At 56.3% G+C, this 10556-nt stretch overlaps 2 protein-coding genes across 3 annotated transcripts in view; both read right to left on the bottom strand.

The window, feature by feature from the left end:
* GIPC3 (GIPC PDZ domain containing family member 3) overlaps nucleotides 1-3641 on the bottom strand; it is a 10785-nt gene extending 7144 nt beyond the window's left edge. The window contains exons 1-2 of one of the 2 annotated variants that reach the window (XM_025208323.1): nucleotides 3089-3641; nucleotides 1304-1489 (exon numbers count right to left, since the gene is read on the bottom strand). In XM_025208323.1, coding sequence (XP_025064108.1) covers nucleotides 1304-1489; nucleotides 3089-3382 — 480 coding nt within the window. In that variant the 5' untranslated portion in view covers nucleotides 3383-3641. Of the gene's footprint in view, nucleotides 1-1303; nucleotides 1490-2016; nucleotides 2161-3088 lie in introns of those variants that run through there. The other variant, XM_025208324.1, reaches the window with a different exon arrangement.
* A 2169-nt stretch (nucleotides 3642-5810) lies between these two features.
* HMG20B (high mobility group 20B) overlaps nucleotides 5811-10556 on the bottom strand; it is a 16837-nt gene continuing 12091 nt past the window's right edge. Inside the window, exons 6-9 of the mRNA XM_025208325.1 lie at nucleotides 10007-10101; nucleotides 9105-9320; nucleotides 8017-8149; nucleotides 5811-7444 (exon numbers count right to left, since the gene is read on the bottom strand). Of these exons, the coding sequence (XP_025064110.1) occupies nucleotides 7432-7444; nucleotides 8017-8149; nucleotides 9105-9320; nucleotides 10007-10101 (457 nt within the window). The 3' untranslated portion in view covers nucleotides 5811-7431. The remainder of the gene's footprint in view (nucleotides 7445-8016; nucleotides 8150-9104; nucleotides 9321-10006; nucleotides 10102-10556) is intronic.

Here is a 10556-nt window from a genome sequence, read left to right as displayed (position 1 = left end):
CTGAAGCAGCAGCATCCCTTGGAGCCAGCTTTCCCTGAGCTGGGGGAAGGGGCTCTCCTTCCTCTTCTCTGGTCAGCAGGCCTCTGCTCAGAAAGCTTCTCCCTAAGTATCTTTGTCTTCCCTTGAATTTCCTGGCTTCATCTTCAAGGGCCTGATCTCCCATCACCAGTGCCAGCACCTTCCACTGAGGAAGGAGCGCTGCAGCGGTGGGGTGACCTCCCCCACGGGACAACCCTCCCAACCCCTGGCTAGAGGCTGGCTCATGCCCGGTGGCAGGAGGGCTCAGCTCCCTGCTGGAGCTCTGGGGCTGTTCCTGTACTATTTCTTGCAAGGCCGGGCACTTTCATACTCTATGGATGCCCCAGTCCTTCCTCTGGACCCTGGCCAGCTCTTGGCCCCAGTGACTGCCAGCAAGGCCTTAGGCAAGGGAGCACCTTCCACAGCGCCTGGGGCTTTGTTACTATTGCGTTTCCCCAAAGGCCCTGCTCATGCGGCAGGAGAGGACCAGCCTGCTCTGCATCCCGCCATGCTGTGCCTGGGACTGGTCCTCTCCTGCTCAGTCACTATGGTATGAAGGCCCAGTCTCTCTCTCCTGCACACGCTCTCCCGCATCCTTGACCTGTCCTTGCATCTGGTGCAGCTTCATCAGCTGGTCACAGGCAGTGGTGCGCTGCTGCCAGTTGGACCCCGGATCACCCTCCTGCCCATGCCTCAGAGCCATTTACAGTGCATGTGGTGGGGGTTGCAGCGATACAAAATATTTACGCCCTCTCTGTGCCCAGCTGTGCAACCAGCTCTCTCTGCTCCCAGAAGCCAGCACAAATGTCAGCGCTGGCTGGTAACGCCCCTCCCTGCGCCCTGTCCCCCCACGGGCATGTCCAGATTTCAGTGAGAAACGGTAGTTTGATCCAGAAATGTGGCTGCAGTGCATGGTGGGAGGTGAAGCTCAATGACCATGCTTCCCATCTGCTCCTCCCAGGGTGCATCATGGCCTCGCCTCTCGGCAAGGAGATCCAGTCATGGGAGATGGAGCGATTCCCTCTTGGGAGCTCAGCCCGGGGGAATGGGAACAGGGAAGCAACTGAACAGCAGCTCCCATGAGGCCATGCAGCAGTGTAACCACACCAACACACTTCACTTATCAACTTTTTTAAACAAAAAAAATGGAAATTCCCTGTTGATCCTGGCTACTTCTCACCAACCCCCCAGTTCTCCGCCAGCCATTTGGATGGAGAATTTTAGCCCATCCCCATACTGCTGTCCAAGGTCTCTCAGGCGTGTTGCTAGCCCGGGCACCTCCTACCTTGATGAAGGCATAGCCTGCCCCATTGTCCGTGATGGTCAGCCCCAGAGCATCCTCCGTCTTCATCACCTCCACTTCCTTGGTCTCGCCCCGGACGTGTGCGAAGATGAAGTCCTCCAGGCCGATCTGCCCCCCCAGCAGCTTCTGCATGTCCACTTTGTGGGTGTTGAGTGTGCAAAACAGGATCTGCGGAGAGCAGCTCATTACTGCCTGGTACACCATGGCCGGGCCTTCCCATGCAGGGGCTGAGGGCACACCCAAAGTGCACAGCGGCCTGGAGCAACCCCAGGCACCCCCTATGCGTGCACTGCTCCCAGCTGGCCCAGCTATGGCAACAAAGAACAGAGATCAACTGGGGACCCTGTTTTCGCATGAGGCTTTGCTAGGGAACAGGGGTTTCCTGGGCAAATATCAGCCTCATTCGCTCACTGACAAGGGGCGCGTTTCAAGCAGGCACGATCCCCCTTTTAAGCCCTCTGCATTATCAGCAGAAGTGCAGGGTTTGCCTCACACAGCTGGAAAGATGTGGTGACTTTCCAAGGTGGAGAAATGGGGATCGCACTTGTTAGGTGGTAGCATGGCAAGGGGCCTTCAACTCACACAGCTGGGACAAAACCAGGTTCATCCCCTGCTCTCCTACAGGCAACCTACTTGGCAATGCCCCAGCGTCTTTGTGCCTCAGTTTCCCCACCCACAAAGTGGGGCTAATTAACCTTGCTCATCTGGCTGCTTAGCTGGGAGGCAGCTTCACACTACATCTGTGCCCACCATGGGGCCTGCAAGCAGCATCTTCAAGAAGAGCCAGGGTTGATCTCCGAGATCTGATAGCTGTTGTAGCCGAGAAGACAGAGCTCCACACAAGATCCTCAGCCTCATCCTGGCAAGACCGGAGGGGAAGAGCCAGGCATGGGGTAGGCCCCGCACAGGGGGGCATGCACAGCACTGCAAATCCCCATCCCACACAAAGCGCCAGGCCTGCTCTGCACAGCAGCAACACAACGTGGAGGCACTGCAGCAGCTGCAGCTCTGCCCTATGCGATGGCTGCCAGGAAAGTCACAGCTGCCCCAAACTGGATTGTCACTGGGCTGTACCAGAGAAGAAACCCGGTAAGCCTCACAGGTCCACTTCGCCAGCCAGGGCCCTGCTTTGACTGATTTGCCCCTCACTTGTGCCATTCCCTGATGTGCCCACAGCCCTTAACCAACATGGGGCCACAAACATCGCTACCAGTTAATGCTGGACTGCCTGGGGCAGACTCAGCTTAGGGTGCTGGCTCAGAAGCACCTAATCCAGTGCTTTCTTAACCACGCTGCTTGCTGCACAGCAGGTCCTGGGTTTAGATCTTTCCCAGGGTGAGGTAGGGGGGCAAGGAAGTTAAGGAAACTGAGGCACAGAGGGGGAAGTAACAGCCCAGGGGTCCCAAGGTGAGTGGCAGCAAGGTGGGCTGCCCGTGGCGGTCCACACTGCTCGCCAGGTAGGGGCAAGCTGCACCCGAGGCCGGGCTCAGGCCCAGGAGGTTGTGATGCTGTGAGGCATGGCATCACGGAGGCAAGCCCACCACTCTTGAGCAAAGAGCTTGGCATTAACCGTCTGGTAACCAGAGCTGGCAAGCTGGAATATGCCAGGGCTCTGAAAGAAGCAGGAAATGTCCCTCCTCCTCCTCTCCCAAATTGGATCGACACAGTAAGGATGGCAGAGGAGAGCCCTAGCGCTGGCACAGCCGGCTCAGGCTTCTTGGCCAGGCTGCCTGCCCCACTCCTCCATGCGGGCCGCGCTTCCCTCACCTCAGTTGGAGAGATGCTGAAGACCTCGGCGATTTTGGCATACAGCTCCTTCACATTGGTGAAGCCCTCAATCTTCCCCGTGGGGCTGCCATGGGCCAGCTGCGTGTGGAATACCAGCCTGGGCCGCACCCGTGGGGGTGGCTGCGAGCCGTGAGAGTGGGCAGTGGGGCCACTGTCCTCCTTTCTCCCCACCTCAGGTGAGGCCTCTGCAGCCCCCAGCTCCTGAGCCACTCCGTTCTCCATGGACTTCTCCTCCTCGCCGGCCTTTTTGTTTTGTCTGCCTGACCGGTGCATCTTCCTGCCACCCAGCTTTCGGGGGCACAATGGCAGTTCTCCCTACTGAATTATAGATGCCCACTAGCTCCCAGCCCGGCAGTAAGGCGATCCCAGGCCCACGGAACCTGATCCCCTGGGCACAGGTAATTCAATTAGTGTCAGATGAGCTCTCTTCCATGCAGGCAGGTGTGGCTCTACTGAGCTGCAGGGACAGGGCAGGAACCGTGCCAGGGGAGCTACAAACACCTGCAAGCAGCAGCTGTGCTCACAGGTAAGGAGTGTGTTTGTTCACACTGGGTGTTAGCTCCCATCAAACATCCCACATGCATTGCCTATAAAAGCAGCCCCTTCTTGCACGGTGTGGCAATACCCCCAGTGAAAGCTTTGTAACTTGGTTTTGCCACAAGAGCTCTGTGACAGTGGCCAAGGGGAGAGGACATGAGAGCTTTGTAAGCCAGACAGCCCAAACCTGTCCAAGCTCAGTTTCACCCCAGGCCGCTCCCCACAGTGCTGCTTTGCCTGACAGCTAGTACATGGGTTTGCACTTCTGAATGTGCAAAGCTGCACCTGAAACAGTCCGGGACCTGGGGACACCGCTCTACGCAAGCACAGAAACCAATATCCAAAGCCCTGTGCAAAAGCCTGACTGACACCAAGAAACTGAGCCACAAGTCTCGCCTCTTGCGGGACAGTTTAATGACATCACAAACATTTTGTGCCGCTCTGCTCAGCACATCCGCTCTGTGCCATGCCTGCAGGTCGGAGTCCGGCCTTCACTCCCACAAGCAAATGCTGTGAGGCTTGCTGGAAACAGCAGCAGTGCGACTCCTGGCTGCTTTTGGCTCGCCAGTGCGCCAGCCAACCTGCAGCGATGCCCCGGCACGATACCCAGTGCTGGGACTGAAGTCAGGACAAACCCAGGGTTGCCTTCAGATTCCAGGGCAATTTGGGAAGAAAATAAATGGGATCTTTTTTCTCATTTTAGGGGTGGCCACAATTGGCACAGATAGCCTCTGTGGGTGGCACATGGCAGATGAGGGAGGGAGCACCAGGCACATCAGCAGATAGGGCAGGGAGTAGAAAGCAAAGCAGCAAATTGGGCAGAGAGTGCAGGGAAAGCAGCACAAAGCAGAGCAGATCAGACAGGGAGCACAGACTAAGAGGCAGAAGGCAGTGCAGTAGATAAGACAGGGAGTACAGGGCAGAGGCAGAGAGCAGAGCAGATCAGGCAAGGGAAGGGGATTGGAGTGACACTTGGGGAGGGCACAGGGCTAATTTGCAGCATGCCTACCAAAAATGTTGCGCCCCCCCCATTGTACTCAGTTGATCTGGAATCACAGAAACAATGAATTTCCAGCCACAGGCAGCCTTTCTAATGTACTACTCCAGCTGGAAGCTATGCAGAGCCCCTCCTTGCAGGAAAGGTGCAGGCTTGAATCCCCCACTAGCCTTTCCCCTTGCAACCTGGGACCCAATCCTGACTATCCTACCAGTGCTTCTACAGGGTAAAACTGCTCCACAAGAGAAATTCTGGCCTCATGAAAGGCAGTGAGTTTTGTTGTTGGCTTCATACCAGGCAAAAGAAACCCATGGCAATGCTCTCACTGAGTTCAGGGTTGCTAGGGCACTGCCTTTTTGAGGACTTGCCAGGTGCTTTGAAGTTCTCTGTGGATCTTTGTCTTCACACAGCTCCTGAGATCAAGGGCCCTTGGCTCCCAACTGCTCCAAAAGAACCAACTTATGTTTCCAAGAAAAGTATTTTGGTTTCCATGTGGCTGAGCAGGGGCAGCAGCAGGGAGTTGTGTGCCTCACTATGCCCACGGCTACTCAGGAAGTCTGAGACAATGTCAGGCCAGGGCCCAGATCTGCTGATCCTCATCCTGGCCTTTAGTCACCAAATCATAACCAGAATATTCATCTTCAAAGCACTTGCAAACATGGCATATGCTAGTCTTGGAAAATGTGGGCCAGGCTGGTTAGGGAAAAAGTCTAGGGCAAGGCAAAACCCAGGGAATAGGACTGTGTGGGCTAGAGCTGGGAAGACACAGGCACATGGCTGAGGAAGTCTCTCCTCCATGTCCTCAGATCTCTGGTCCTGGCCCCTTACCCAGCTCCCTCCACATCTGAATACCAACCAGAACAGCCCCCCTTTATTACTGGGATGCTCCAACATGCCAGATTCTCCCAGGGCAAGTAGTCTCAATGGTGTCAGCAAAGTCTTCCTGAGAACACCCAGGGGTTCCTGTGCACCAATATACAGAGATATCCCTCGGTGACAAAGCAAGAGGAACCTCTCACTAGGAATATCCCCATACTCAGCCCAGGTCCCACCAGCCTTTGGACACTGATCACCCCCTTCCATACAACCGGACTCACCAACTTCTACCATTGTCTATGATCCCCACCAACACCCCCCCCCTGCACCCACAAACACAACACCACAGACTGGTTATTCACCCCAGTTTTTATTTCTTTAACCAGTCTCCAGGAGCATTCCCAGGCAGGGTGGGCAGCAGTTGGTCCACCTGAGAACAGGCTAAGTGCTGAGGCCATGGAGATGCTTACAGAAAGAGGCTAATTCTTGCTGTCACACTAAACTCTAGAGTATTGACCTCAAGGGAGAGGCTGTTCCTTGGAGTGGATATACACTGATTCCTAATATAGAACCTGGTTATGTGGTGCTAGTAAGAAAATAAGATGCTCTATAATGACATGATTAAGTTTAGTGGCTGAAGTCAGCTGTTAGGAGGCACCTGGGTGAGACAGGCAGGCCCCCTCTTCACGATCCTCGGGGAAGGAGGGCAATGGTTGCTGCAGGAACCAGGGCAGCTCCTGACACAAAGAAACCCTAAGTAGGGACCTCAGAGCACTGCTCAGTTCAGGGTTAAAGATGCTCCCAACTACCCTCACCACAGAGCAGGGCAAAGCAAGGTGCGGGTTTGGTCCCCATTACTGGACTCCCTCAGCCCCCTACTGACCACAACAAACCTGCCCGCAGCACTTGTGTGAGGGTTTGAAGCTGGAGGAACCAGAGGCACAGAGTTTCTGCTACACTGTCCTAGTGGGGTGCACTGGGGTGACTCATGCCTGTGGATGATCTGAGAGCTGAACCCAGATCTACTGGGTCCTGGTTTGCAGCCTTGACCCCCATCTGCCCTGCCTTCCATGACTGTCCAGCTGTCTGCAAACCGGAATGAACAGCTGCCTGTTACCCAGGGCTGTGATGGAGGCAACTGAGTGGTGGTGGGGGGATGACATTTCTAAGCCATAGCATACAAGGTGGTATGCACACCCAGAAGAACAGATCCTACCACTCTCACTCACTACAAGTGCCTCCAACAGTCCTGGGAAACTGTGACACCCTGAGGCAGGTATGCAGCCAGCAAGGCACTACCCCCCGGCCAGTGCAACCCCTGGTTTGTCAGTTTGGCCCTGTTCAGCTTAGCCCCTCTTCCCACAAAATGCATCAAAACTTGTGGTCCCATTACAGGTTTGAAGGGTGGAAAGGGCAGAAGGGTCAGCTCGAATCGCACCAAATTGGTCATCAAAGGAAATGGCCTGGGGCTCTGTGCCACATGATCCATGGCCAGGCGACAGTCTTGGTTATCTCATGTGGACAGGAGCGGTCACAGAAGGCAGGGAACCTCACTAGAGCATTCCTCCTAGCTAGTGACCATACCATCCCCTGCCAGCAGGGTCACAACCACCAGCTATGCCCTGCTAGGGCAATGCTGCAGCCACCCTGCACTGGGAGCAAGCCAGCGTCAGGTGATGGAGTGGAGGACAGGCCCTGCAAGCAGCATCCCTCATCCAGTCATGGCAGGCTGCCTACAGCCCTAAACCCACAGAGATGCCCAGCCCTCAGGTCTCAGCTGTACTGAAACAACAGGAACTACTCAGCCCAGTTGAACTATTCCTCCAGCAAACATGTGTGCCAGGCAGAGGCGTGCAGCAGTGCGGTGGCTAGGGGAGAACCAGCTCTCTGCGGCAGCCGAACATGAAGGCAGGGGGAGGAGGTGTCGAGGGTTCCCGTCAGTCAGTGCTTTGCTGCAGCAGGAGGGTCCTCTTCACAAGTGTTCACTGAAACAAGGAGTGAAGCAGGTAGATTCACTTTTCAGTTCTGCAGGGAAGGAGCTGCTGGGCGAGAGCAGCCCCAAAGAACAATCCATCCTGGAACCAGCAGTGCCCCCCCTGCACTGCTACATGCCTGCCTTGGGTCTGTGCTGGGAGATCCCAGCCTCTCTGGACATTGGGCTTTTGTCTTCCTCCCTGTCCAGCCACCAACAAGAGGTGATGCTTAATTCCAAAGTATGTTCTGTGATGCAGATGCCTGCTGCTCCACTGGGAACAGACTGAGGTCAGCAACTCCTTCTACATTGGCAAGTGCCCAGTGTTAACCTGACAGGGCAGGCTGGGCCACCCCCAATACAGCCCAGCAGGACAGTGCATCTCGGGAAGAGCTGCACAGAAGGTTGCTCCTTCCCTCTCTTGCTGACACTGGCCTACTCCCTAACTATTCCAAGCTTGGTCCAAGATCAAGGTGTTCATCAGGAGCACACCGCTGCCTGACACTGGTGGTAGTGCAGGCAAACACTACAGCTCCCCGCCCAGCGCTGCAGACATACCTCCCCACTCTAGGAAGCCCTGCTTACCTGGCTATCCGGGACAGGATCTCTTTGATACGCACGACCAGCTTCTCGTGCTGCAGAGGGTTGCTCTCGATGGCGCTGTGCAGTTTGGCCATGTAGAAATCCAGGGTGCCCAGCGTGGGGGTCTCACCGGTGCCTGAAATAGATGCCCATGAGCTGAGGGCAGGGGCCACACATTGCATCATACCCAGCCCCAGCCTTTTGCTGGGACCAACATCTGTACTGGGAGAGCTGCCAATCAGCCCCACACCTCCACATGCCTGGAGCCCAGACAAACCCAGTGCTGCAATGGCTAGATAGCTTCTGCTGGTGGGAAGGACCCCTTTGAATCTGCCCCCTCACACACAGACCCTCCCAGGGCACTGCTCTCATGGGTAGCAGGCAACGGGGGCAGGGCAGTCCAAGCACGGGGTGCAAACACTTCCAGTCCCCCATGAATGTGGTTCAGTCAGCTGGATCAGCTCAGCCCTTCATCTAAGCCAGTATGCAGGCACAGGCCTGCAGAGACCCTGCTGCCAAGGCCTGGTCTGCTCTGTCCAAACGAGAGGCAGCAGGGCACTTTCCTCAATAGCAGGGGCTAGCACTGCCCTCGCCTGCACACTGTGTGCTGAGCCTGTCTGGCACCCAGGATCTGCCCCAGAGGGGCCTGCTCTGTAGTGGGGGCAAAGGCAAAGAGTCTATGCAGTGCCTGGTGATCCTTTCAGGCAGCACTTCCCAGAGTGGCAGTGTGCTCCCATTCCTAGCAGGGACATGTGTGAATCACAGCCACTGGCAAGGGAATCTGGGCTCTGATTTTTGTGACTGCCAGGAACCAGTGTCTGAAGCAAGGGGGGGCACGACGGTGGCCAACCTTGCTATGGTGGGGTATAAACCCACAAAGCTTGGGAAATGTCACTTTAAGGCCAGGGGGGAAGGGAAGGTGGTTGGGTAGAAGTTCTGTGAATCCCTGCAGGGTAAAGGTCCCCAGTTCTAGGGAGCCAGCAAGCGTCAGGTCCTCTTATGGGAATGCAGCCAAGAGCACATCCCTGTAGGTCACAGAGAGGGTCCTTCCAGGCAGCATCCCAGGCTCCCTTCTCTGCCTCCCAGCTCACCTGGGATGGGCAGGGAGGCAAAGCTGGTGGTCAGGGCCTGCCGGACAGACTGGAGTTGCTGCTGCAGAGCCAGCGTCTGCCTCTCCTCCAGTGCCAGCTCCTGCTCCAGCTTCTCCTTGGCACAGCTCATGCTCTCTGTGTGCTTCTGCAGGATAGCATTCTGTTCTTCGAACTCCGTATTCATCTTCCGCAGGCGCCGCAGTTCTGCCTCCCGTGCTGCCCCACAGAGATCAGTAGAGGGGTTAGTACAGAGAACAGGGGCATCCCCCAACAGGCTCACAGAGACTCAGGGCCAAACCCTCTCTGCTGGGGACTGAGCGGGGCTCCAGCAATGGCATCGGCCTCAACCTCAGTTCTCTGGATACAGCACGGCCTGGAGCCCTCAGCTAGGATCAGAGCCCTTGTGTGCTAGGTGCTATAAGGGTTCTCTGCCTTTCCCTTCCTTTGTCAGTGCCGATGGAACTGAAGCCAGGGAAGCCGGCTCATGCAGGATGCTAGGATCAGTGACTGTACACTTTCGCAGCACCCTGCTGTAGCACTGACAGGATCAGCAGACACAGGCCACATCATTTGTACTGCAACTCCCACTGAGCTTGCCTCTGTGCATTATGGGTTTCCTTCACCTGCTAGGGTAGGATCAGGCACTGCCTGGCAGTCAAGCCAGTGGCGCTATCAACTATGGTGAGCCTCAGGGGTCTGATTACAACAGGGAAAGCTGACCATCCTCTTCTGACCAAGTTGGACGTGTGGCTCAAAGTAATGGAACGCTGGGCTACAGCATGTGGCATTGCTCCCTCCACAGCCGACCCCCTAGGGCCCGAGTGAGCCAGCGGCTGCGTACATGGAGAATGGCAGACTGTCCCAGCCCCAAAGGGTGAGGCCCCTTTCTCCTGCTTCAGTACCTTTGTTCTGGTCCAAGAACTCCTCTGTGAAGATCGGCACATCAAATGTGGAAAAGCCATCGCTGCCGCATTCCCCCACCTGTCCAGGAGATTGGGTGAGTGTCCAGCAACCAGGAAGGGTCAGATGGGGACAGCTGCTGGGTGGGAGGGCTCCAGCCTGAGCTTCTCTTTGCACAGGGGAGTCCCCAACATGCTGGGACATGCTGATCCTCCACTTCCCTAGCTGGAAAGGGTGCCGCAGACTTGACACCCCATAAGACAAAAGCTTGAGGGCAGTTAGAAGGGCTCGGGTGAGAGCATCCAGATGGAGCCAACAGCACCACGAGTGGAGGAGGCAAGGCAAGGACGACATGGTCTGTGCTCCAGCACAGGCTGACCAGAACCAATCAGATAGGGTGGCAGCTTAGTCTGTGCAGGGGGTGTCTTGGGGAGACCTGTCCCCTGGGAAGAGCTGGGGCCTCCCCAAACCAATGGCCAAGTCACCTTCCTCTGCAGGGCCCAGTGCTCCACCTCACATACTCTACTGAGTGTCCTCTATGCCTCCAGCCCC

Source organism: Alligator sinensis, unplaced genomic scaffold (genome assembly GCF_000455745.1).
Source record: "Alligator sinensis unplaced genomic scaffold, ASM45574v1 scaffold103_1, whole genome shotgun sequence".
Taxonomy (NCBI): Eukaryota; Metazoa; Chordata; order Crocodylia; family Alligatoridae; genus Alligator; species Alligator sinensis.
This window is presented reverse-complemented; position numbering and strand designations above follow the sequence as displayed.